This window comes from Phacochoerus africanus, chromosome 15 (genome assembly GCF_016906955.1).
Source record: "Phacochoerus africanus isolate WHEZ1 chromosome 15, ROS_Pafr_v1, whole genome shotgun sequence".
Taxonomy (NCBI): domain Eukaryota; kingdom Metazoa; phylum Chordata; class Mammalia; order Artiodactyla; family Suidae; genus Phacochoerus; species Phacochoerus africanus.
In genome coordinates, this window is record NC_062558.1 from 14937433 (window position 1) to 14965049 (window position 27617).

At 47.8% G+C, this 27617-nt stretch overlaps 1 protein-coding gene across 3 annotated transcripts in view; it reads left to right on the forward strand.

Annotated features, from left to right (window-relative positions):
• GATA4 (GATA binding protein 4) overlaps positions 1 to 27617 on the forward strand; it is a 79237-nt gene that overhangs the window by 19918 nt on the left and 31702 nt on the right. Inside the window, exons 1-2 of one of the 3 annotated variants that reach the window (XM_047761565.1) lie at positions 5924 to 6056; positions 9472 to 10568. In XM_047761565.1, the coding sequence (XP_047617521.1) occupies positions 9953 to 10568 (616 nt within the window). In that variant the 5' untranslated portion in view covers positions 5924 to 6056; positions 9472 to 9952. Of the gene's footprint in view, positions 1 to 5923; positions 6057 to 9471; positions 10569 to 27617 lie in introns of those variants that run through there. The other 2 variants (XM_047761567.1, XM_047761566.1) reach the window with 2 other exon arrangements.

Below are 27617 nucleotides of genomic sequence, written 5' to 3' on the forward strand. Positions count from 1 at the left end.
CTCTGGCTCTGTGTTTCCCTGGCCTATCCTCCCCCCTGGCTCTCTTTCCTCTGGTCACTGTTCCTCCCTGCTCTCTCTCTCTGCCTGTCCTTTCCTTGCTCTGCTTTTCCCCAACACTTCATATCTTCTCACACTTATTTTTTCCCCATTTTCCTCTTAGAAAATGCCTCTAATCCCTAAGGCAGAATTTCCCCCTGTTTTGTTGTATGTTGAATCCTAGCGCCTGGTCAAGTTCCTGGCACGGAGTAGATGCACAATAAAAATAGAATGAATGGATGAATGAGTTATTAATTAATGAATGAATCCTGTCCCTCTGGGTTCTCAGGCCAGTCTTTGCCCTTTCTGCCTGCCTTCCGATATCTCTCCTCCTTTTCTCTCCTTTCTCTTGTTTCTGTCTCTCTCCATCCCTCCCTCCTTTTTCTTGGTCCTGCTGTCTGACAGTGTCCCTCCAGCTTTCCAAAATATACGAGTCTGGGCCCTCCATACACCTGGTGTCCCTTGTCCATCATTGTCCCAGGGAGCTCCAATGCCTTTCTGGCCAATCGCCACAGCTTCAATGCCTAACCAGGTTCTCTAGCTGAACTCAACTTCCAAAATCCTGAGTTTCAGCCCCCTCCCACCTCTGGGAAACCTTTTCTTCCTGCAGTCCCCAGAGTGCTGGGACTCCAAGGTCTCCTTAGAGGCAGCCTAGATGTGGACAGGAGATTGGAAGACCAGCACACAAACAAATGCTCCCGGGACACCCAGACTGGGCCTCTTTCTCCATGCCTGGCCTGAGCATCAGTGTCCTACTTTGAGATAGGGTGCTCCTCTGGGCACCTACTGCGTGCCAGGGGACACATTCCCCTTTTGGGGAGTGTGTTCTATTCTCCAACTCTCAGCAACCTTGAGAGATGCTATTAGCAATTTCTTTTGTAATTGTAATCATTCAACAGACACTGGACAGCTAATACATGTCAGCTGCTGGCCTCACAGAGCTTACTTTTTGGGGTGTATGGGGGGAGGAAGGAGTGTGTAAAAACATAAATAAACAGATAAACACAGATAAATGAATTTATAACTCCAGGGAACAGAAGGCTTAGGAATAAAGCAAATTCACGTTTTACATATTCGAAGAACATTTGCCATGCTCTTGCTCTGCACGGGGCACTACAGCATCAAAAGCCAAGAGAGATCGCTGGAGGTGGCAGGACAGCTCAAAGATTCTGCAGGCCCAGAGCAAGTCTCACTGCAGTCTGGGAAGTGGGTGCCGGAAGCTCCCGATTGCAGCTATTTTTTTCCTTGAGGTCTTCAGATGAGAAGGGGAAGAGGGAGCCAGAGGGGCGCACGTGAGGGCCAAGCAGGACTTGGCGGGCACCTGGATCAAGTTTCTGTTCTGGCCTTGGATGCCCTGGGACCTGAGAAGCACCCTTCCCATTCAAAAAGCTTCTGGCATCCTTCCTGAATTGAATGAAAACGTGGAGACTCCTTTTCGCTTTCTTTCCCTTCCAACGGGCTCTTAGATTGTGAGACATGAACGATTTTATTTTCAATTGATTTTAATTTTTAAATGTCAGACACTCATTAAAGAAAATTTAGAAATATTTTAAAAGCAAAACGAGGATTTAAAAAAAGCATTTCATTATAGAAATGATAAGAAATAGAATGGATAGAAAGAACTAAGATTCAGAAATCTAGATTTAGACCTATTGTGGAGCGCACCGGTTTTGCCACCTCTAGCAAGTGTCTTAAACCCTCAGGGTCTCCGAGTTCCCGTTTGTATGAGGGTGGGAACCCTTTCTCTCCATCCCTCTAGCGTGGCGATGTTGTTTCTTCGAGAAAAAAAAAAATGGCATTTGAGAGTGTTCTGTAATCTGGAAATGACTCTAAAATATGATAGGGTGCGCCTCAAACTCTGGTCCTCAGGGCCGGAAGCGGCAGGAAGCATTTGTGGTCTGTGAGTGAGAGCACGGCTTCGCTTTGTAACATCAAGTAGTATTTTTACAAGCAAGACAGAATTAAAAAGCATAGCAGCCTGCTCTCCAGTTTGCGGGAGGGAGGCTGATGATCGCTTCTTGGGGGTGCAGAGCTTGGTTCCCCAGGGAAAGAGCGGGGTCTCTATCCCCCCTCCCCCAAGAATTCCCAGTGCCCAGGCGAGTGACTCCCAGAGGGGAAGAAGCCTAGAAGCCTAATTTGTTCTCCATGTTCCGTCTGCCTCTGCACCCTGTTGCTCAGGGCTGCACCCGCGGAAGGTGGAGGGTGGGGGGTTGCGCTGGACGCATTGCGGGCTCAGCGAGTGAGGACCGAGTATCGCAGAGAGAGGAGGAATCGAAATCGTGCCAGGGGCTCCAGGCCCGGCGGGGAAATTCAAGTGCCGAGCGGCGACAGGAGCCGGCAAACGTTCGGCGCGGGTCCCTTTGCTCCCAGAGTCCTTGAGTCCAAGCCCTCAGAGAAGCGTCTACACCTCGGAAAAATTCGTTACACAGGACGAGGGGCGACTTTTCCAGTCCCCTCCCTGGTTCTCTCGCTCTTTCTGCGGGTTTCTTGTCTTCCATTATAAGACGTAGGGGGCCTGGCGTTCTTTCCGGCGTCGTTGGTGTTTCGGGCTGGCAGCCACGGAGGCTGATCGCCCCAGGCTGCCCAGCGGCGGCACCAACCGGAACCGAAATTGTGGCACCGGCTTTGCGCTCCGCTTAAAGCAAGCCCGCCCCGGTCCTGCCAGGCAATCCCGGGCATCCCGCGCGGGCAGTCCCTCGCTGGTGTCACTGTGAAGCCCTTTGCCCACTGTTTATTAACTTTTTTTCAGTGAACTAGAGTCCCGATTCCTCTGTACACCTTGTCTTGCCTACAAATGCGTCTCTGAGATACAGACTCGCTCAAGTCCCAGAGGCCGTAGTGGAGCAACGTATTCTCCTGTTCTGGAGAGAATTTTTTTTTAAAAGTATATAGTACATCTTAGTAATTCTTATTTGTTTTAAAACCTCACGACTTGATTTTTCATTAGACACAGGCCCTTAGTAAAAATAGGTCAAAAACTTTCGCGTATTACATTTTCCTTTTAGACTATGGGAAAGAAACGCGGAAAGAGGATGTGAAAGGGTTGGGCTACATCCCAGGCCAGCCCAGAGACCTCTCCTTAAAAATAGCCAGGAGTCCGAACCTCAAAGCACCCACTCCCCACCCCCCAGCGGCCTCCTGAGCGAGGGAGAAGCCTGGGAACTTAGCGGCAGCCGATAAACCTCCTCCAGCCGACGGGACAGGGAGGCCTTGAAATGCTCTCAGCTCCTGGCAACGGCGGAGCGGCAGCGGAGGCAGCTCCCGCCTCGCCCGAGGGAGGGGGTGAGCGAAGAAAGAAGGGAGGGAGCGAGAGAAAACGAAACACCCTAAAAGAGCCGGCCGCTCGCCAACCACCCTCTGGACCGTCCTTGAGCTGAGCCCTTTCTGGAGAAAGTTGGGGCACTGGGCCCGGGGAGGGGGGGGGCGGGGAGGGCAGGTGGACCACGGAAAACAGACACAAATTTCTTGGTTCCGGGAACCTTCCTAGAAGCAAAGAATCTTGCACGGACTTCCAGACTTTAGCCCATCAGAAGAGAGGAGGGGAGAGGGATGGGGAGGCGGTAAAAAAGATCTCTGTCTTTAAAGATCAGAGCAGCTTTCCCTCCCCCCCAAAAATCCAAGGTTCCTCACCGACAAACACCTAGAAAAAAGCCGACCCTTCAATCAGGGGGCACACAGCAGCCACATGGAGCTGGGCCTGTTACTGCCCCCACCATTGTACAGAGGAGGAGACAAGTTTCCAGAGGCTTTGGGTGGGAGGTGGAGGGAGTGGGGTGATGCTCACCGCTGGTCACCCAGCTAATGGGACCCTCAGCACACGTGTTCTTTCACCGCTGCCCACCCGACACAACCGAGGTAGCCAGTGTGGGAGCGGCCCTTGTCCTTGGCTTTGGTGAAGACGCTCAGATGGCCGCTCCACCAGACGTTAAGCCCCAAGGCCCGGTCCCCACGTCAGCCCTTTTCTCCCTCAGGGTCCTCTGCAGGAGGTAGCTCTGAGACCTGGGGGTATCCTGGAGCCACGAATTCCCAGGGAGATAGATGCCGGGGAAGTTTCCTGCTGGTCTAAGCTCTTTCAACTCTTTAGAAAACCCTCGTAGGCCCCTTTGGCTTCGTGGCTGTCTCACCCCAGTGGGAAAGAGGACCCATCTCAAACAGCGTATCCTTCTTGGCTGCATCCTAAAGTGCGAGGGTCGGAGTGTCCCCGCGAAACCGCCTTTCCCCAGGGCCAGCCTCGGGGATCCCCAGGACCTCCTCCCTCTTGAGTTCCCAGGCCTGGGATCGGCAGCGCCAAATTCTGCAGAGGCGCTGGCTTTGAGTTGGTGGAAGTTGGAGAAGGGATCCTAAGCAGATCACTCTCAGCTTCCGGGGCGCCAAGGGGCCTAGGCGGACAGAGGCCTAGGAAGCGGCGCCTGTGCGTCCAGCCCGCGCTCAGCCTTTTAGCAGCTCTGCCCTGAGCCTCAATTTTCTCCTTGGCCTGGGTCGCTCGCTCCGGACCTCCGCACCTTCAGCTCAGGGAAGAGAATTCCCCGCGCAGCCGCGCTCAGCCCTTCCTCCGGGATTTTCCTGAGAATCCCCACGAGTTGGCCATGATCCCTTTGGGGGGTTTCCTTCCAATCAGCCCCGCGTCCTAGACTCGTCCTCAGCGCCCGGATTGCCCTGCGCAGGCTGGGAATCCACGACAGATTACGGACTGCGAAAGCGGGTCTCGCCCCTAGCCGTACATCGGAGGCGCACAGGTTTCTTGCAGGGTGGTGTCCCGGCCCCCTCCCGACCCCTCCAATCTGGTATGAGACACCAGCGCTAGGGAGGAAAAGGCGGCCTGGTGGGGTGGGGTGGGGTGGGATGGGGTGGGGGTTAACCGAAAGCTTGAGAGCCACCGGCCCTCTGTTATCTGGAGCTGAAGGCTGAAGTAATCGATGGGTTATTTTTACGCGGTAATAGGGCCCTGTGATTGCTCTATTAACCTTTAGACCTGTCTAAGGGACTCTCCGGCTCGCAGCCCCGCTGCGCTGGGGCCTCTAGGCACTGACGCCGACTCCAAACTCCGGCCTGCCACCCTCCCCGACCGCGCTCTAGGGAGGGGGCTGAGGCCACTGGAAGAGCCCTCTCGGCTGAGAAGCCCCGCTGGACTGCCAAGTTCCCCAAGCCCCTGCTAAGGTCCTTGAGATTGGTGCGGCAGCGCCGCAGGCTGCAGAGAAAACGGAAAGATCTGAAGGGGGAGGCCACAGGAACTGGGAAGTTTCGCCACGAAAGGCGCACCTTTTGCTTGAACACAGAAAACTCTGGGCAGGAGCCTGCGCCTTGCGGACTCTCGAGGCTGCTGCGAAGGTGAAACCGAGGCTTAGGTCTCTGTGCAGACTGGGGGAGGCCAATCCCAAGTTTGGTGTCTCTCCACCTACCCAGAGTCTGGGGCTGGAAGGATCCCCACCACCCACTCTGTACTATCTGCCAGAGACCTGCACCCCCAGTGACCCAGCACCCCACACCCGATCCCAGGTCGCACCCCAGAGGTCACCTTCTCCTCTATCAGCCCCGCCCCTCGCCAACTGCGTCCGGGCCCCGGCTGAAACAGGACCACCAGGAGGCGTGAGGAGGGGGGAGGAGGTGAGAGAGAGAGGACTTATTAATAAAGCTGACCCTGGGCAAAACCGCAAACCTAATCGACCTCGGCCAAGACCGTGAGTGAAACCCTGCGCCAAGGCGGTAGCACTTTGGCATTTTACTAGGAGATCCCTGCGCCTGGACTTTGCCTGCTGGGGTAGATTTTTGAACAGCCCCGCAGCCGGGCGCCCAGCGGCGGTGCAGCCGCCGCGGCGCACCCCCGCCCCCTGCCCCTGCACGTGACTCCCGCCGGCCAGTCAGCGCTGGCGAGCGGGAGCGCAGGGGTGAGGGGAGTCGCGCCGCAAGCAGGGGGACTCCGAGGCGGCCGGCTGGGAGGCTGCGAGAGCTCCGCCGCCGCCGAAGCTCCGGTGTCCCCAGAGGAGCGCGCGCCGGCCTCCGGGAAGCTCCAGCCGGGGCAGGTATGGTTTTTTCCATCCTTTTCTTGCTCTTTCCCTCCGGCCGCGGAACTCTGGTCTCCCCCGCGCCAGTTTCCCTGGGAGTAAAGAGGCAACAAGCGGGTGGGACGGAGATGGTCACTCCCCCTCCTTAACCTTGCCCGGAGCCTGCTCTACTGCTCTAATTTGGTTTAGCAGCTTCTTTAAAGCAGAGTAAGATTTGCGGGGAGACCGGAGAGGAATATTCGAAGTGCTTCTGGATTGTTTTTGTGTGAACTTGAACGTTTTAAATCCCCGGCCCCGCGTGCACATCCCCCAGCTCTTGTTTGCACCTCGCAGGCCTGGGCCTGGGTGGTGATGATGGCCATGAGGAATCACCCTGACCAACTGACTGGCTCAGGCCTCACGGCGGCACCAACACGGAGGAACTCAGACGGAAGACTGTTGCCCTTGGGCGACGGAGTGGCGGTGGGAGGCGGCACACCTGGGCCTGAGCCCCGGGGAGGCGCTCCGAAGTCGGGAATGCCTGCTGAGCGCCCGCACTTTTTATGCCTCCTAGATCCTGTCTGGGGTGCCTCACGACGCCAGCAACCTCACCCACGCTGCTTTTGGGTGAAATTAGCCGAAGGCTGTAACTCGATCAGAGAGCAGTGGTGTCCCTCCGCTGGCCACGGATAGCCACCCCGGGTCCACGAAATTGTCTTTGGCTTTGGGGGTGGGGTCACCAGGGGAGAGGAGATTCCCAGGTGGTGAACTGCCACCAGGCTGAGAAAACCAGGGCCCTTGCGGTTGGGGAAAAGAGGGTGGTGAGGGACTCAGGGCTGGTGGGAGTCCGGCCGGCGCTGCTGGGGAAGGTTGACGAGCGCCTCGGGGAAGTATTTCCTGTGTTTCTCAGAAAAGGAACTGCAGCCTAGAGCAAATTTCAGACTTTTAAAGAAGAAAGGTTTTAAAGAAAAAAGGAAGGGGTGTCGGGGTGATGCCCCTCACTTCTGGATCTCCGCGTCCCCGGCCACCTTCATTATTGCCGGCTAGTGTGTGCCTTATATGTGACAGTTTTCTGCGCAGCAGGCGAGGGCGAAGGCGCCAGCTGAGCTGAAAGAGCAGGAGTGCCCTGAACCAGGACGGGAACTTCAGGGCGCTCTCGATCCTCCCGGCTCTCAGAAGTAGATCAGAAATCTGATCTGGGCTAAATCTGTAAGGAAGAAAGCATTTCTGTCTGGCCTATGAAGGAAGGGTGAACTGGGATGAGTGAGGATGAGAGAAAACTGAAGCACAAGCCTGGATCTCCCCCAGCGAGGCCAGATCTCTTATACGATTCTCAGGAGCTCAGCTTCCTCCAGGGTGGCCTGCACAAGGCTCGGTTACAGCAGCAGGAGCCTTTCAAGGGAGTAATTTCTTGTCTTAACCGAAAGGTATACAGTGGTATTTTCTCCACCTTCTATTATTCAGTAATCCAACTAGGAGGTAATGTTATCAGCCATTTAAAAAAGCAGAGAATGTAATAAAGACAAATGTTAGATTTATGGCATTTTTAGCGTTTACATTTTAAAGCTTGTTAAGTTAGCATCTGTATGTGTATTGGAAGTTGGATTACAACATTATAAATCTTCCTTTCCTGCAGCTATGTGAGAAAAGAAATTTAAGACATTTGTTTTAGAACTGCAGTATTCCAGAAAATACAATGAAATAGGTCAACTATTTGATTGTAAAATTAAATACTAAAATTTTTTATTAAGGTAAACATATGCATTTGCTTATTGAAGCCCAGAGGTTCTTATAGGTATTAATTTTTTGCCTTCATTTTCAAAGGTGAAAGTTGATAATCTCATCAAATTTTTTTATATCCACCCTTAAACCAAACTTCTCACTGGAAGGAAATGGCCACCAAACCAATAATTTATTGTATAGTTTTGAAAGCAGATAATAAACTATTTAATATTTAACATACTACTATATATTAGTTTTATTATCATTAGTAATGTTGCAAAAATAGTGAAAAGCATTATACAGTGTGTATTAGAAATTCTCTTTCCTTGTGCCTGTTATAAAAGTTTTATAAGACTCTGTTATAAGAGCTTTACATGTATTATTTTATAATCCTCACTCTTAATGATCCTACAATATAGTTACCTTTACTATTTGAATTTTTGCAAACAGGAAACTGAGGCACAGAAAAGTAAATCTAAAGTCAGTCATTAAGTGGCAGAGCCTAGGTATTAGTACATAGTTAATATCTTTGTAAATCTACTATTGGAATAAAACAGAAACCATTGTTAAGAGTAGCTGCCTTTTCTTAAGGAGAAAAATGGGCATAGGCTGGACAGCCTTAAACCCCTGAAGTCCCATAGATCCTGTCCCCCACTCCCTTTAATTGTATTTTGATCTTAGAGGAGTTTCAAAACTTTCTGATGCTTCAGTTCCCTCTTTGGTAAAATTAGGAGAGACACTTTTGCTTGGTGGAGTTGTGGAGAAAAATGAACTGAAACCAAGCAGGCGCTTCAGAATATGGAGCTCTTAGTTTTATCAGAAAAATTGCCTGGTGAAATCAAAACACAGGATGCAAGGATATAAGCAAGTCCTACAAACTGTTCTTTCCCTGAAGCAGTTTCTTTGGTGTTCTGATCCCCTACACAGGTGGAGCAGTGATTCCATATGAAAATTCTATTCAGTGAAGTGGTATGGTCCAGTGAATACTGTAGTTTTTTGCAAAGTGACCTTGTACATTATCCTCACTTTTCTCATCTTAATATCTAGTCTGCAAAATCTCCAAAATAAAACTGTTTGCAAGAAACGTGTGTCTTGTCTGATTTGATGTCTACATAGTGTATGGACAAGAGATTCCACAAACCTTTTCACCGAGATTTAGCAGACGCTGTGCTCATTTATAAATGTTTAGACTCTGCCTCTAGTTAAAAAAAAAAATTGCGAAGAACAATTTCATACGTTTCTGGTTTTTATAAAGTTTGCCATTGTCTTCCATAGGCAATAAAGTTCTTTCATGGCCAGGATCAGTTGGGGAAGGGTAGGATAACAGAGATGAGCGAGATTTCCTGGGTCCTAGCCACGGCAGGAAAACCCGAAACACTTGGACTTTTAAAATATTATAACAAGAATATGCTAGCAATAAGGTAAAATTAAAGTTCTTCCTAAGAAGCAATACAAAACAACAACAACAAAAACAAACCTGAGATCACAAATAGTTAGACGTCCAATAACCAAGAAGTCCCGTTTCTAAGGCGCCGCTCCCCATGGCGTCCCTCAGGTAACCAGACTCCATGGCCTCTGCAGAACAGCTTCCCACGGAACCGTGTGGCCTCCGAAGCTGGGCCCCCAAGACTGGCGATTTTGTTTGCAGGGCGGAAGAAGCTATCAGGCTTAGGGGAAATGAGCTCCGAAAAATCCAGATGAACATTTTTCCCTCTATGTCGTTCTCCCTTAGGACCGCGGCTGCATCGCGGAGGAAAGGAGCCAGCCGGACCCCTCGGCCTTGGAGCCAGCTTACCGCACCCTGCGCCCCAGGCCTGGGTGTCCTGAAAACGGCGGCGCCTCGCAGGGACCAGCCCGGCCTGCGTGAGACCGGCGGGAGCCCCACACCCACGCCCAGGCGCTTCCCTCCGTCTCCGGGACCTCCAGGCCCTGCAGTGGATTCGGCTCTTCCTTCACCACCCCTGGGAACGACCACAAATTCAATTTGGGATTTTTCTGAGTAAACCCGAGCTTAGACGCTTTTGCTGGATTTATTTAATACGTACATATTTTTTGAAGGATTTGTGGTTTTTTACCTTTGATTTTTGATCTTCGTTTTTGTGACAGCCCCTCGCCTGTACATTATTATTCGTATTTATATTTTTTTGTTATTATTTTCTTTCCCCGCCTTGCTTCTTGGCCCGAGGACTCGGACGCTGCGAGCGCGCGGGGCGATGTACCAGAGCCTGGCCATGGCCGCCAACCACGGCCCGCCTCCGGGGCCCTATGAGGCGGGCGGCCCGGGCCCCTTCATGCACAGCGCAGGCGCCGCGTCCTCGCCCGTCTACGTGCCCACGCCGCGCGTGCCCTCCTCTGTGCTCGGCCTGTCCTACCTCCAGGGCGGAGGCGGGGGCGCCGCGGCCGGGGCCACCTCGGGCGGCAGCTCCAGTGCCGCGCCGTCGGGCGCTGGGCCCGGGACCCAGCAGGGCAGCCCGGGCTGGAGCCAGGCGGGAGCCGAGGGAGCCGCTTACACCCCGCCGCCCGTGTCGCCGCGCTTCTCCTTCCCGGGCACCACCGGGTCCTTGGCCGCCGCGGCCGCCGCCGCCGCGGCCCGGGAAGCCGCGGCCTACAGCAGTGGCGGCGGGGCGGCGGGCGCGGGCCTGGCGGGCCGCGAGCAGTATGGGCGAGCCGGCTTCGCGGGCTCCTACTCCAGCCCCTACCCCGCCTACATGGCCGACGTGGGTGCGTCTTGGGCCGCGGCCGCCGCCGCCTCCGCCGGTCCCTTCGACAGCCCGGTCCTGCACAGCCTGCCCGGCCGGGCCAACCCCGCCGCCCGACACCCTAATCTCGGTGAGTGCTGAGCGCGAGTACCCGGGCAGTTGGTAGGGAACGGGGGCCGTCGTGATTCCTGTTAGGGACTTTTAATTTTAAACAAGTATGTGGGGGGTGAGGAGAGGGTTGCGCGAGTTTCTGAGGAAAGCAAACGGGAGGACAACTTGAGGCCAGGGCGATGGTGGCGGTGAAGGGCATAGCCCCCGGAGCCCAGTTCTTTTAGGTGAGGGCGGGCGTGTCCTCTAGATCCTTTTCTGGAAGGGAGAGAAAGCTGCAGGGATACGGGTCTGAGTGAGTCCTCCGCGCAGCCCCAGGCCTCGGGTGACTGGGCCGCCGTGCGCCCCTCGAGCCCTCGGTGCACTGCGCTGCGACCACCAGGTTGCTGCGCCCGCTTCCTCCCGGCCCGGCTCAGAGCCCCAGCCCGGGACTGATTACAAGGCTTGGGCCCACGATCTTCTGGGCCATTTGGCGGCCAAGCTGGAGGATACCTTGCGGTGGCAGATTTTCCGGTCGTGGATTTCACACCGGGAACAAACGAGGGACCAGAGGAGCAATGGAGATGGGTTGAACCTGGACCAGCGCGAGGTGTGAGGCGGGTGCCTGGGGGCCCGAGCGTGTTGTGACATTGTGTTGGTCAGTGGATAGAGGTGCCCAGGGCTTCGTCGGAAGCGTACCCTTGGTCGGAGTCAGAACACCGGAAGCCCAGAGCCGCTTCTTTATAATGTCGGACTTAAGTGGAGACTTTGCCGCAGATTCACAGTTGAGTCTCCTCTTGTCCCCGAGGGCTGGGGTTAGAAATAATCGTGCTGGGCACAATTTTCTATCTCCTTTGAATGTCAGACCTGGGAAGGACCGCAAGCCTGTGCCCCTTGCCCGGATTTACAGATGAACTGAATGAAGTACCAAGAAAGACTTCGGCGGCGCTTCTGGCTGGGAGAAAAAAGGGAAGTGGCAACTTGAGTTCATAATGCATGGGACCTCTAGTCCTGTGGAATTTCAACAAGGGACGGGATCGGGTTTGGATGGACATGGCAGCTTTTGTCGCGGAGAGAAAGCCCAGACTTGAGAAACAAAGTTAACATTTATTGACTGCCTACTAAGTGCTAAATCCTTCCGCATTTGTTCTCACTTTGAAGCATCAAGCTTGTCCCTCCCAGGTCTCCAGTCTTGGGCTGGCTCGGAAAAGGGTCCAGGCTTTGAAGAGCTTTTAAGTTATCCTTTGACCCTGGGTGGCCAGGGAAGGTCCCCAGGGGTGTCCAGCCAAATACACATCCCAGGTAAACTGATTAACCGTGGATGTGGCGCCGGGGAAGGGGCCGTGGCTGTCAGTTTCCCCCTCCCCCTCATGGGGGAGCCAGACGGCACCCCGGGGGCAGGGGAGTGGGGGGGCGCTCTGCCTTCCTGCCTGGAGCCTCTGAGGAGGACCTGGAGAGATAGCTCGGCCACATCTCCATACAATGGCAGCTGGAGTTGGGCGTGTTGGGGGTGAGGCGTTCAGGCCCTGCATTCTTAGAACTCTCCTGAGCTCTCTCCAGAACTCTCTCTAGAACTTCTGTTTTAAAATAGGGAGGAATGGTCCACATAGTTTGACTTCTTTTACCTTGGGAGTGGGATGGGGGGGGGTTGCTTTCTAATCTCTATAATCCTGGACTAAGAATTTGGTGTTTGCTTAGGGAAAAAAAGAGAAGCTTGAAATCCGAAGATAGGGGATACTTTGTGATCATGAGAGTTACAGTCACAACAACGTAAAAAGAAAAATATACTGTGTAAGGGAGTTCCCCTTGTAGCTCAGTGGTAAGGAACCCAACTAGTATCCATGAGGATACAGGCTTGATCCCTGGCCTCTCTTAGTGGGTTAAGGATCCAGCATTGTCCTGAGCTGTGGTGTAGGTTGTAAACACCATTGGATCTAGTGTTGGCTGTGGCTGTGGTGTAGGCCCGAAGCTGCTGCTTGGATTTAACCCCTAGCCTGGGAACTTCCATATGCCACATCCATGGCCATTAAAAAAAAAAAAAAGATCCTATGTAAGGAGTGCACACAGTGAACACTTAGATTCTAAAATGTAACCCATGAGGCGGGGGTTGTTGGGAGTAAGTAATGTTTCCCACATTTCAGTGTCAACAAACGGCAGGATGACCTTTAAGGAGAGCCTCCTTGCTGAGAAGTGTGACTTGTCTTCCTGATGTCCTGGGCTCTGTCCTGCTAGTTCAGAAAGTCCCACCTGAAGACATCCTTTGGGTCTGGTCATTTTTTAATGTGTAGGCTATGAAAGGCTCTGCATTTTCTATGTGAGGGAACAGGCATGTTGAATTTGTTGTCATTCACATCTCCAGTTTGTTCTGAAGGTGGCACTTTCAGAAAAGCAAGTTAAAAGCAGTGCATGCAAATGTGCTCTTTCTATGTTCCGCCCATCACATGGACTTTCCTATAAATGCCTGGTAGCTTTATAAGAACCACCACTGGCATATTCACTGATGCTGAGTGTATCCATCATTAGAAGGATGATAAGTGATTACTGATTCCGTGGTATTATTGAGAGCTTGCTGTGTGGAGGTGCCACCTGGTCCTAAGACAACAATACAGCATGGGGCATGACAAAGGCAAACTGTGGTCTTTGCTTACCTCTCTCAGCCTCCTCTCTTTTTCTGTAAAATGGGATAGTCATAACTACTTTTAGTGTTGTCTTAATTAGAAAAATAAGGTAACATTTGTGAAGTACTTGGCTTTGGCACCTCATAGATGATGGATATTTTGTTTAACAGCCACTCACTGTCACGTAGAGGGACCAATTTTTCTGATTTTCTCAAAACAGGATTTTTTTTTTTTTTAATGGTTGATGCTAAACCTAGGATAGTTCTCAACAAATGGGGATGTTTGGTCACCCCGAAGGTGAGTGAGTGACCCAGCAGTGTGTTATGGTTGTGAGCCGAGAGCAGAGGAGTGAGGACGGAGGTAGTGCCTCCCTCTGTCTAGATCTGGAAGTCTTCACCTAAGTGGTGTCATCTGCACTTGGCATTGAAGGGTGAATAGAAGTTTGCCAGGAAAAGTACCCTGCAATTTGAAAAAAAGAAAAAGGAAACATAGATCCTCATTTACTGTCACACTCTCTGGTTCCATGAAATAATACAACCCAGACTGACTTTTGTTTAAATGATGTATTTCTCACTATAGATAAAACCACACAGACTAACTCACCCTTCGCTCAGAAACTGCTTTTAATTTCAGTGAGGAGAAAGACGAGAACACTTTTGTTTTTCTAAGAAGTGTTAAGTGTTAGGATTAACAATAGTTAATATCTTGATAGAGTTCTAGTGTTGGTTATTGCAGTAAGGCAAAAATCAAAGTAATAAAAGTGAACGGGGCCTCTGTAGAGCTCTGCTCTTAGGGTGGAAGGAATTACTCTGCCTTGACTGCAGTGTATATAAACCTTAATTCATTCCAAGTTCAATATGAGCCCTGAAACAACCTTTGAATTAGTGAGTTAGGCTGCACCGATGGAATTATGTGACCTTCCTGAGGGCAGGTACAGAGTCTCATTCATGCATAAGTGCCTGGCACATGCTGGGCCCTTAGCAAATATTTCAGTCAATCTCCAGGAGGGAGTTGCCACGGTCTCTGGTCTCCAGGTCCTCTGCCAGGGTCAAGGGAGAGGCCACCTGGAGGGCCTCAGGGAGGAGGAAGCTGGGAGAAGGTTCTGGAAACCTTGGGAAACTACTGAAAGCACTTTCTGTTGGAGAAGTCACGGGGTGGGTAAGAGAGGGAGAGACTGTATATAAATATCAAAGAGGCAAAAGCCTAATTTTGTATTGCTCTAGGTGAGCAGACATTAGGTTTGAGAGGAACACTTTCTCACGCAGGATTGTAGTTGTTGAAATGGAATGTGGGCTCTGGCTTGTCTTAATCATAATAAGCCCCTGGGCACTGAAGTTTCGTGCTCAAGGAGCCAATGTATAGCCATCTGCCAGTGAGGCTGTGCAGGGAGGTCTTGCATTTCAAGGGCTTGGGTCCGTGGGGGCGGGGGGGGGGGGGGGGGGATATGCAAGGAAGCCGTGGCAGGGTATGTGGCTATCTCCTTTCAAGGAACCCGATCACAGTTGTTAACAAAGGCATATCAGTTTGTCCAAACTCCTGGAAATGTATGATTAAAATGGGAGTATTTTATTGTGTGTATATTACACCATAATAAAGTTGATTTTTGTACCAGTTAATGCTTGTAAATACTTAAGGCTGAAAAGGAAACTGGAAATTATATGTGAATGTGCCTTGAAGAAAATAGCATCATGATAGATGTTATTGGAAAAACTATGAAAATATGTTTTATTATGGAATAACAATTCTTTTGGGTAAGAGAATAACAAGCAATTATAGTATTTTTCAAAGGATCTCAACAATTTTGAATCATTTTAAGCGTTGGTTAAAAAATATAATGACACAACAAAATGCACGTATATCACTCAGTGTTGGCCAAATTGTTTCTTTGAAAGTATTGGTGTTTTAAGAGTTTGTTTATAATGTAGGTTTGTGGAAAACTCTGAAGTGCTTTCTAGGTCTTTTGGGGACTGCTTATCAATTAAGCCAGTTTTTCAGAAGAGTTCATTTATGTAGTGAACTTTGTGAGATCAACTCTTAAGTAGCTTGTTTGGCTAGAGAATGATTCGTCAGTCCTTGAGAAAACCAAAGTTGTTTAACTTTCCAGTTACCACCCTGAGCAGGTCAGCCAGAGTTAGGGCTGGTCTGTGGTGCTAGGCTGAGAACCAATTAAATGGGGAAGGTGTGTGGGGGTAGCCAGGGGTGTGTCACTGCTTCTAGTGAGATCTGTCACCTGCCCAATTGTGTCCTATTGAAAGGTCAAGCCACATTTGCTAGGTCCTTTCTAAGCACTCAGGTGGAATGATGCACAGGAGACAGTTTTTAGATAACACTTTCTTCAGTATCCCTCCCTATTTTATTTTATTTTTTTACTTAAATGAGCTAAGAAAACAAACATATTCTGAGGTGTGGGGAAACAGGAACTCTGATACCTGTGGGTGGGAGTGTAAACTGGTACAACCATTATGGAGAGAGCCCTTTGTGATAGCTGACAAATTACAAAGCAGATACCCTTGACCCAGATTTTAACTTCTAGGAACTTATTCTGCACATATACTAGAACATACTAGTTGCAGTACTCTTTGTCATTGGAAGTAATTATTTCAACAAAAATTAGAAATAATCTAAATACATGTTATTAGGGGACTGTTGGTATGCATATGGTGCATAGGAACAATAAGATATCTTGAAGGCTTGAAAAGTGAGGATATTCATTATGTAATGGTACAGAATCTTCTCCAAGACATTTATAAGTCCAGGATGCATATGTCCCACTCTATTTGTGTAAAAAAAGAGATGAAAAGATTATGTGCACTTGAAAATACTAAATTTATCTTTGGAAATATTCACAAGGAATTTATAATGTTGATGGCCCATGGGGAATAATTGGAGAGATGAGGGAAAAGGGTGGGAAAAGGATTTTCACCATATTTGCCTTGAAACTTTCTGAATTTTTAACCATCTTAACCATTTTTCATGGTCATTCTGTTTTTTTTTATCAATCCATTAAATATTAAGAAAATACATTTAAAATACAGGTTTTTTAAAAACCATTTTAACCATTTTTAAGCGTATAGTTCAGTAGTATAAGTTGTTTGCATTGTTGTAAAACAGATTTTCAGAACTTTTTTGTCCTGTAAAATTCAAGTTCTACATCCATTAAACAACTCCTGATTTTACTCTCCCTACAGCCCTTGGTGACCACCGTTCTGTCTTTGATTTTGACTACTTTAGATACCTCATATAAGTGGAAATCATACAGTATTCATCTTTTCCTGAGTGCCTTACCTCACTTAGCATAATGTCCTCAAGGTTCATTCATGTGTGTCATATGTTGGAATTCCCTTCCTTTTCAAGGCTGAGTAACATTCCATTATATGTGTACTACATTTTATTTATTCACCCGTCATGGAGACTTTAGTTGTTTCCTCCTCAACTTGTGAATAGGGCTGCTGTGGACATGGGTGTACAAATGGGATCTTTTGAATTTTGAGCCGTGTGAATATATTACCAATTAAAAAAATTAAACCAGTTAAATTTTTAAAGAGACATAAATATTCATGAATTAACTTCCTGAAAGTTCCCCTCCTTCTTAAAAAATGGGGTTCTGTATTTAGAGTTTATGGATACATGAGATTGCTTTCCCGAGGGGACCAAGAACCCTTATCCTACTCTCAACACTGTCTTCTGGGAGCAGATCTCAGTCAGCTAAGGTCAGATTCCCACACCCCCATGACTTCCAAAGATCCCCTCATGGGCACATAGGCTGGTGACCTTTCCTGGTGTGGGCAGTTCTCCCTTATGTTATATGGGGGCCAGAACCAATAACCTAGGAGAGTGATGGGATTGTGTTAGAAAACCAAATTACCTTCCTCCAGAGCAAGGTGAGTCTTTTAACCAGTTCTTTTGAGCCTGTCCTCTTTAGACCTTTGAGTTATACTGAATTTAGAGCTGAAGCAGGTTGCAAACGTTGCTGCTTCTGTTTGCATAAGAACAAGGAAGAACAACTGGGTTTTCCATTATCTTGCTCTAGAAGTGGACAGTTTGTGCCGGCCCAGGGATGCTGTTGTCTTAACTTGAAGGGGCCTTTCTGACATCTGAAAGTATTTGTCTGCTGGTAACTCCTTTGACCTGAAATCCTGCAAAAGGTGCAAGTGATAAGGCTCTCTCACGGCTTGGGGATGGGTATCACTCTGTTACATTGACCTTCTCTGGCCCATGACATGGTCTCATGTAATACACTCCATGAAGGATTATTAAGACATTTTATTGGCTGCTATAGAGCTAGCTATTCCTTTGTCTCCTTCTAAAGAAGGGAAGGGAAGGTAACATGAGTGGGGTTATAATCGGAACAACCTTTGATCTATTTTAACTTATACAAAATGTTTACAAGTTTGCGTACATCAGTGTTTAGAAACCAGCTGACAACTTTTTAGGGATAGTAGCCTATATCTTGAGCTATATAGGTATAGATAGTGTGTGTACGCCTGTATCATGCACTATGCATATATGTAAGAAAGTTGGATCTCTTCTCAAGTGTCAGTGAGGAAGTTGTCAGAGGGACTTTTAAGTCCTCCTCGAGAATTAGATGTTATGATCTCCATTTTGCAGGAGAGGAAACTGATGCTCAGAAAGATTCAGTGATCTGCCCCAGTTCCCGCTGTGAGTGAGCAACAACTCTGGCTGGGGACCCAGCTAAGACCCACTTCTTGGACCATGCTTTCTCCCCGCTTACCACACTGTGCCTTTGCCAAGTTTGAGGGCACTGTCCCTTCAGATCCAGAAAGTGTGTGGAGGTTGGAGGATTCAGGGAAACTCTAGATATTTCTGTCACTTAGCTCTCCACCTGCTCCCTCTCCCCAAGGAAGTTTCTCTTCTGTGTTTTCCTGCTTCCCACCAGTGTCTCTCCAGGTAACTTTCCATCTCATTCTGATACTGCAGCGTGCCACCTCAGGAGTCCCTGCCTTGTGCACAGTCCCTTTCCACATCTTGGTTTGGGTGTGCAGAGAGTTAGAGATTGCCCAGAATTCAGACCCTCCAAGCTAGAGGATTCTTCTTCCTCTGTGGGGACCGTTGGCTGCATAAGAAGAGCAAAACCATATCACTCTCTCAAAAGTCCCTTTCCTTAAAGAAAACTAGAACCATCTTCTCCATGACCCCTTTTTCTTTGAAGGTTGGAGCTGAGAAACGAGAGGAAGAATCATGACAATTGTATTTTTTAATGAAGATTGACAATAGGGGTATGGATCAAGTCAGTGGCTAAGGGAGTTCCCGTCGTGGCTCAGTGGAAACAAATCCAACTGGTATCCATGAGGATGCAGTTCGATCCCTGGCCTCACTCTGTGGGTTGGGAATCCAGTATTGCTGTGAGCTGTGGTGTAGGTTGTAGACGAGCCTCCGATCCAGAGTTGCTGTGGCTGTGGCGTAGGCCAGGAGCTACAGCTCTGATTTGACCCCTGGCCTGGGAACTTCCATATGCTGCAGGTGCAGCCCTAAAAAGAAAAAAAAAAAGACAGTGGCTAAAATCCCAGGCTCAGACCATGGAATTGGTCTGAGCTAATCACAGAAGCCATCAATGGAAGCTTTCTCACTTTTGGCAGGGGGCCTATGGTTTTATCTATTACTGCTCTGTAATCAGAACGGAGCCAGGATATTCAAGCCTCTTATCTGAATGAAGGGAATTTGGTTTTCTGGCCTTTGGTACTTTGCAGGAGCCCCCAAATTGCCTCCATGCCTTTAAATGTCTTGTTTTCCTTCAAAGGAGGAATATAATGGTTCAGCCTCTGCAAGGGGAATGAATATGAGGTGTTCACTCTGTGTTGAATCGTCCTGGATGATTTGGGAGGATGAGAAATCAGAGTTACCACCAGAATTTGGTGGGAAATTTTGAGCTTTATGAAGTCATAAATTTGGGGATTCCCCAGTCACAGATCCAGTTTTGCTTCTTTAAAATCGAATTCAGTCCTTAAAGTACTTTTTTAATTTTCCTTTTTTCTTCCCATTTTAAGTCTCCATTTCTACTTCTAGAAATCCAGTCTGACTTTATCAGCTCCATTCAGTATTGATCGATAGCAACTGGTGAGCAGGTTAATTATAATCGCAGAATAAACGCTAAAGTCTCAAAGTTCACCACTTTTGCAGTGTTTCCAAACCCCTCAGAGACCATGCCAAGAGAGTCTCATTGACACATTCAGAGCAGGTGTGGGAGTTTGAACCCAGGCAGACAATCGGATCTGGTTCAAGACAACTCAATTTGGTTTCTTATCTGCAGCTTTTCCTATCTTATGATGTCTGTCATTTCAGATAAAAAAAAAGTTCAGTCAATTGAGCTGGGAAATGGCAAGTTACGTTTTCTTCTGATAAAAGTTTTCTAGTTGCTGTCTTATCAGATTGGGTTGAAATTGTATGTGTTTCTGTCAAGGTCTGCCATGACCTTTTCAGATATTTTATCAGGTATTAGGTGGGGAAACCTTTTTTTTTTTTCTTTCCTTTCTTTCTTCGACCTAGCAGAGAATGACCTGACTTCCAAGATCATAAATCAAACCAGGTAAAGAGAGGCAATAATACAGGTTACCCATCAAAATTGAGTAGGCGGGGGAAAACAAACAACAAATAAAACCTTTCGCTAGCATGTAGAGAGAACTTAACTTGACCCTAAATAATGAATGTCGTTCTCACGGAGTGTACACTTAATAGGAAAATACTGCTTATTTGAAAAAAGAAAATGTTTTCTAGGTCAAAGATGGCTTCAGAAAAACAAACAGGGTTTTGTTTTTTTTCAAATAGTATCAGTAAAACATAATTATTTTCCTTTTATTAAACCTGATCTATGTTTATTATAGAGAAATGAAAAACTCATATAAACCAATACACAGTTTGTTAATCTTACCATCCAAAGATAACCACTGTTAGGCATTAGTACCTTGACTTCTTAGTTACCATATGTGTTTACAGGCATGTGTGGATCTATATATTTAAGCAGTCATAAAAGTTACTGTTTAGTTATTTCAGCATTGAAGAAACTTTTTTTATAAGATGAGTGACCCAGGCTGGCTCTTAAAGACTGAGCCCTTAAATAGAGCAAAAGCAGAGAATTGCTGGAAAGAGCTGCCAGTAATAAATAGCCAATCAAATAGGAGAGTTGTGTGTAAAAACACAGTGTTTTAATCTTAGGGTACTTTAGGTATAGCCATTTTAAAGCTCGAGCATGTTTATAAGTTTAAGCGATTGCCCCCTTTAAGTGCGGTGACCGACTGTACAATGTGTTGATTTGTGAGGCTTCGATTTGCTGGGAAATATGAACAATTAGTTTCAACCCACTTTTTAGACGGAGGGAGGGGGTCAGTGAGGTGAAAACGCATCAGTCTGGCACTAAGGATCCATGGGATTCTGTCCAGCGCTCTCGTCTTCCTGCTGTGTGATTTCGAACAACTTACTAGGCCTCTCTTAGCTTAAGTATCTGCATGGGTAAGGTTAGGAAATCAGGCCAAGCACAAAAATGGTGAGAAGGGGTATTTAAAATCCAGGGTCTGATCGCCTCGCTGATGACACTGGCTTTGTCTTTCCTCACAGCAAGGCTACCGTAGTAACATGTCACCTTCCTGAGCTCACCTGGCATCTGCTCAACTTCATACGGTCTGTGTAGAGTGGGTTACCATGGCTACGTGCCTTCATTTTAAGCACACTCTCTGTGAAATTACAGGTTTGATGAGCTAATGTTATCTTTTCTTATACATAATAAAATACTTAAGTATGAAAATTTGAAAACTGTGGTGGGAAACCATGTGTTAAGTTACCTCAGAGTTGGTCTTAGTTTGTTATTCTTTGATTTTGTTTTTCTGTCATGCACTAAATCCATTCAGTGTCTGAGGTTCCAGTCAACCTGCCTGCAGATACTTTTTCCTGCTTCCTGTGAGCTGAGCACTTGTCAGACTCTGGAGATGGAAAATGGACATGGGGTCTCTGCTTCCAGTTTGGCAGGGGAGATGAAAAGTGAAGGTCTCTGTGTACAGGGAACCCTAGTGGGTAAATCTGGCTTCCGCAGGAGCCCTGGATGCTTAAACCCATGCAGCCCAGGCTTCCTGGAGGAGTGGACCCCGTACTGAGTCTGATTAGAAGTTTGCTGCGGAGTTCCCATCGTGGCGCAGTGGTTAACGAATCCGACTAGGAACCATGAGGTTGCGGGTTCGGTCCCTGCCCTTGCTCAGTGGGTTAACGGTCCGGCGTTGCCATGAGCTGTGGTGTAGGTTGCAGACTCGGCTCGGATCCCACGTTGCTGTGGCTCTGGCGTAGGCCGGTGGCTACAGCTCCGATTCAACCCCTAGCCTGGGAACCTCCATATGCCGCGGGAGCGGCCCAAGAAATAGCAAAAAAAAGAAAGAAAAAAAAAAAGAAGTTTGCTGCATGGTCATTTGCAGACATCTCTTGAGTTGGCTATTCTTCAGTGTAAGGTGGGGGGAACCTGCATCAGGCAGAGGCATCTGGATAGTTCGAACATGGCCTCAGGAGGAGAAGACTTAAAGGTAGATAGTGGAGGGGCAGGATTTGAGTAGCAGTTCAGATGTATCACTCTGGTTATAGTGTAGAAAGGCTAAAAACAGTGGCTCTTAGTTTGTTCTGTTTTTGCCTCACTCTTGCAAGCTGATGACTGCCTTCTCACTGCATTTCTGCACCCATTCCCAATTAGAGGAAGATCTCTGATTGAAAGGAAGCGACACGGCATGAGAATGTTGTGAAGAGTTATGTGTCTGTGTCACACGTGTGCTTCAGCAGTAGGACACAGTGTGGCTGTGTGGCTTGTGTCCAGGCTGAGGTAGGAGAAGGGGCAGAAATCAAGGCCGATACGAGTTCCTGGCCCTGGGAAGGATGGGGATGTGGAGAATCTTAACCTTGGAGCTGGGGTCCCACCCTCTTTATAATCCCACCCACTTCTCCATCATTCTGTCTCTGAAGGTAATGTATACAGGCCAGGAGTGGCCTGAATAGAATACAGGTAGTTATAGGAGAAAATACCATTTATGCAGGTGTGCAAAGCTAGATGCCACAGCACCTCCCTCCCAGGAGGGCTAGAGGGAAGATGAAGGTTTTAAGTTCAATACTTGCTTTTTTTTTTTTTTCTTTTGGGGGCCAGACCCATGGCATATGGAGGTTCCCAGGCTAGGAGTTGAATCAGAGCTACAGCTGCTGGCCTACCCACAGCCACAGCAACATGGGATCCGAGCTGCATCTGTGACCTACACCACAGCTCATGGCAACACTGGATCTCTGACCCACTGAGCAAGGCCAGGGATTGAACCTGCATCCTCATAGATACCAGTCGGATTTGTTTCCACTGTGCCACAATGAGAACTCCCTCAATTCTTGCCTTTTAAAGAAGTTTTTTTTTATATATATTTTTTCTTTTTGGACACTTCACTTACGGAGTTCTCTGGCCAGTTATCAGATCTGAACTGTAGCTGTGATGATGCTGGATCCTTAGCCCACTATGCTGGGCAGGGGATTGAACGTGTGTCCCAGTGCTTCAGAGACAACGTTGATCCCGTTGTGCCACAGCGAAAACTCCTAAACAAGTTTTTTAATATGTTAAATTTCAAACATATGCAAAAGTAGAGAGTAACTGTTCATCCCCCAGCTTCAACAAATGTCAGCTCATGACCAGTTGTGTTTCATCTGTATCTGTCCTCCCCCCTCCCATACTAGGTTATTTTGAAGGAAATTCCAAACAACCTATCATTTCATCTCTAAATAATTCTGTATGTGTCTCTAAAAGATATCAGAACACTTTTAAAATATATGGTTCCAGAAGCAGTATCACTCTGATACAAATTAACCATCACTCCTTAATATCATTAAATAGCCAATCATTAAAAATCCAATAGATAGGAGTTCCCGTCGTGGCGCAGTGGTTAACGAATCCGACTAGGAACCATGAGATTGCAGGTTCAATCCCTGCCCTTGCTCAGTGGGTTAACGATCCGGCGTTGCCCTGAGCTGTGGTGTAGGTCACAGACGCGGCTCGGATCCTGAGTTGCTGTGGCTCTGGCATAGGCTGGCAGCTACAGCTCCGATTAGACCCCTAGCCTAGGAAACTCCACTTGCCTCGGGAGAGGCCCAAGAAATGGCAAAAAGACAAAAAAAGAAAAAATATTAAAAAAAAAATCCAATAGACAAATGTTCAAATTTCCCATTTGTCTAATATTCTTTGACAGTTTGTTATTAAAATCAGAATCTAAATAGGATCTGTACATTGTCTCTTGATATGCCTTTTAAGTTTCTTTTAACCTATAGTTCCCCTTTCAACCTTTCTTCCTTTTCTTGGAATATATTTGCTAAAGAAACTAGGCTTTTCCTGTAGGATTCCCACAGTCTGGATTTGTTGATTGCATTTCCCTCATTTAACAAGTTGTTCTGTCCCCTGTTTATCATGTAAATCTGTGATTGGAAAAATAGGCTTAATTACATTCAGCAACCGTTGATATCAGGTCATTGCTTGGATTCATTATTTCAACAGGGGTTAAATGGTGACATTCTAATACTCTCATTTCTTCTTCATGTATTAGCTGAAATACATTACAATAGTAAAAAAAAAATTCGTTTATTAAATATTTGGTTACCCTGAAATACAGTTTATAAAGGAAGGCAGGATAAATGCTTGCTTTTTTCACTTTCCAGTGTCTAAAATAATGAATTAGTTCCCTAGCATTCTTCCAAGATTTCCAACAAAATCCATTTTGTTTAGTATCATTATCTTGGATTTAAACTTGTGATGTGTTTTATCTCATGTCCTTATTATCCTAATTGATGGTGCTCACGTTGTCCCATCTTTGCCAATGGGAATGTGTTCAAATTAGCTCCTGAGTTCTTTTGACAAAATCTTAGTTCGATCCTGTCTTGCTTTCTGTACTATAAAATGGTCCAAGGTTGTCTTAGGCATTTTCTCCTCCCACACCTGGGTTTGGCCAATTCTCCAAAAATCCCTGACTCCTTTTAGTAAGAAATGGTATTTGGACACCACTCTGAGAGCTGGGTCCACTAGTTGTGCTTTTTGTCATTGGGTTAGCCATTTAGTACAGAGGGATAGGAAATATTTCCCCTGACCCACCTGAAGAGAAGATCAAATACATCACGTGTTGATACCAATACTTCAGTTCAAATTTAGGACTAAAAGGCTTTCACGTCCCTTCATGAATCTTTTTAAAAACTGTTGTAAAATATGCACAACATAAAACTGACTGTTTTAACAATTTTTAAGTATCACTTCAGTGGCATTAAGTGCATCTACATTTTTGTGCATCTATCACCACCATACATCTTCAGAACTTTTCTCGTCTCCCTCAAATGAAACCATATCCATTTCCTCCTCTCCCCAGCCCCTTGCAACCACCGTTCTCCTTTCTGTCTCTAGGAATTTGACTACTCTAGTTACCTCATGTAAGTGGAATCATACAGTGTCTGGATTATTTCACTTCGCATAATGTTCTCCAGGTTTGTCCATATTGAAGCATATATCAGAATTTCCTTACTTTTAAAGACTGAATAATATTCCGTTGTATGGCTAGATCACATTTTGTTTATCCATTCATCTGTTGATGGACACTTGAGTTGCTTCTGCTTTTTGGCTGTTGTGAATAATGCCATTTGTACACACGCCTGTTTGAGTCCCTGCTTTCATTTCTTTTGGGAATAAACCCAGAGGTAGAATTATTGGATCATAGGGTAATGGGATGATTATCTTATGAACATAGCAACCACCATACTGTTTTCCATGGCAGTTGCACCATTTTACATCTTTCTTGCATTTTTACTTCTTTAAATCTTTTCATCCACACCAAAAATCTCATTCTTTTTTTTTTTTTTAAAAGAAAGGAGCCAGGACTGAACTTTATTTATTTATTTGTCTTTTTGCCATTTTCTTGGGCCGCTCCCACAGCATATGGAGGTTCCCAGGCTAGGGGTCCAATCGGAGCTGTAGCCACCGGCCTACGCCACAGCCACAGCAACGTGGGATCCGAGCCTCTTCTGCAACCTACACCACAGCTCATGGCAACGCCTGATCGTTAACCCACTGAGCAAGGGCAGGGACCGAACCTGCAACCTCATGGTTCCTAGTCGGATTCGTTAACCACTGCGCCACGACGGGAACTCCCAAAAATCTCATTCTTAACACCCCCAACATGATTCTGCATTTGCATTATGTCATAACATCCATAGAGTCTGAGAAAAAGAGTACCAGTGCTAACACTTGATTACTGAAACCTGCCCAGTCTGCCTGCACATTCCTTGCTGTTTGACTTTGAGTTTACCTCCAGTATTTCCAGCTCCTGGCCTTGGGCTCCTCTGAGCTGGTTGCTCAGGTGACTTGTGCTGCTCCTTGCTCCTTGATGCAGTGCCCCGCCCCAGTTGGCCCTCTTGGACATCATCCCCCGCATTGTGGACCTTTTCCCAGTGTTCCAGCAGCCTTGTTCTCCTTTAGGGATTGGCAAGATTGACACAGGCAGGGCCAGAAGTGGAGGGTCTTGAAAATCAGGCAAGGAGTTTAGGGCATTATGAATAGAGGACAAATATGATTGAAGCAGTAAGTTGGAAATACCTGCACACACAGGTGTGTGTGTGAGAGAGAGAGAGAGAGAGAAGAGAGGAAGAGTGGGGGAGGGAGGGAGGCTCTCTTAGGGACAGAAGGCAGGAGGTGCAGTGAGAGGCTGTCAGAGGCGTTCTCTAGCCTGGAGGGTGAGTGAGTCCTGGCAAAGGACATGGGAGGAAAAGTACGGGGGATCATCTGGGTTAAGACAGTGGTCATGATCTCTCTCTTGAGTTCCTGCAGCCATGGTTTGAGGAGAAAGAGCTGTGGGAGGTGTGTGTCAGGCACTTCCATGCACCTCGGCCCCCACTTTACGTGGGCTGGGGTGGTCATCCTGAAGCCGCCCGCCCAGAGATGGCCTCTGAGTTTGCTGTCCTTCCCCTCCCCCGCCTAGCTGATAATCTGCCAATGGGGGTGGGGGTGAGAAAGAACAGACTCGTGGTAGCCACTGGGGCACTAGGTCGAGGCAGGAATCCTGGATCTGAGGCCTCACATCCCTCACCTGTCACATGGACCAGCCAATGGCATTTCCTCCCTTCTTTGGGAGTCCACTTCCCCACAAGGAACTCATACCCTTTTCCCCCAGTAGTTTGCTGAATTGAAAAGTCTGCAGGAACTTTTGAATAGGGAGTTGAGTAAATTGTTGCATAGAATTTCTCACCCCACATTCCCATTTAAGGCCTGGGGAATTGGATTAATTCCTTTCCCCTCTGCCTGGCAGCCTCCGATTGGCTGGGACAGCCTGGGAATAAACGGCGCTCCAGGGAGGGCACCAGGCAGGCCCAGGGAGGCTCTTGTGTGCTTTCCTATAGAGAGAACAGCAAATTCTACTATATTCTGGAGAGTTGCTCAGGTTTCATTGCTTAGGCTTGGGGAGCAAGGCCAGGATGATGGGAGCTTCTGAGCTTAGCCCTTGACTCTAGAGGGCTGGTTTGCTGTTGTCTATTTCAGGGAAGAGCATGGAGGGATATACGCAGGAGGGCTTCACCATGTCAGTGCCTTGGCAGTCCATCTGGTAGCTGATGGTCTCGTTTTTCTTCCATCCTAATAATTCCATAATGGCTCCTTTTTTGGGGGGGCCCTACCCATGGCGTGTGTAATTCCCAGGCTAGGGACCAAACCCATACCAGAACAGTGACAACACCAGATCCTTAACCCCACTGAGACACCAGGGAACTTCTGTAATGGCTGTTTTTTTTGTTTTTTTTTTTTTTCCTTTTTAGGGCTGTACCCATGGCGTAAAGAGATCACCAGGCTAGGGGTTGAGTTGGAGCTGCAGCTGAGGCCTATGCCACAACCACAGCAATACCGGATCCAGCTGCATCTGTGACCTATGCTGCAGCTTGTGGCAACACTGGATCCTTTAACCAACTGAGCAAGGCCAGGTATCGAACCAGCATTCTCATGGATACTAGCCAGGGTTTTAACGTGCCACAAAGGGAACTCCTGGCTTTTTTTTTTTTTTTTTCCTTTTTGTCTTTTTGCCTTTTCTAGGGCCGCTCCCCTGGCACATGGAGGTTCCCAGGCTAGGGGTCTAATCGGAACCGTTGCTGCTGGCCTACGCCAGAGCCAAGCAATGCAAGATCTGAGCCGAGTCTGTGACCTACACCACAGCTCACGGCAACGCCGGATCCTTAACCCACTGAGCGAGGCCAGGGATCGAACCTGCAACCACATGGTTCCTAGTTGGATTCGTTAACCACTGCGCCACGACAGGAACTCCTCCTGGCTTTTTAATGCAGGCAATTTTTGTCTCTTACTCACCTTGACTTCGGAAGAACCAGACACAAATGTGGAAGAATCAAAAAAGACAAATTCACACTGTCTCTTGGTAACAAAGAGGGAGCAGAAGGGGGATTTTGTTGTGAATGCAAACAGATGCATTTTGCTGTGAATGTGT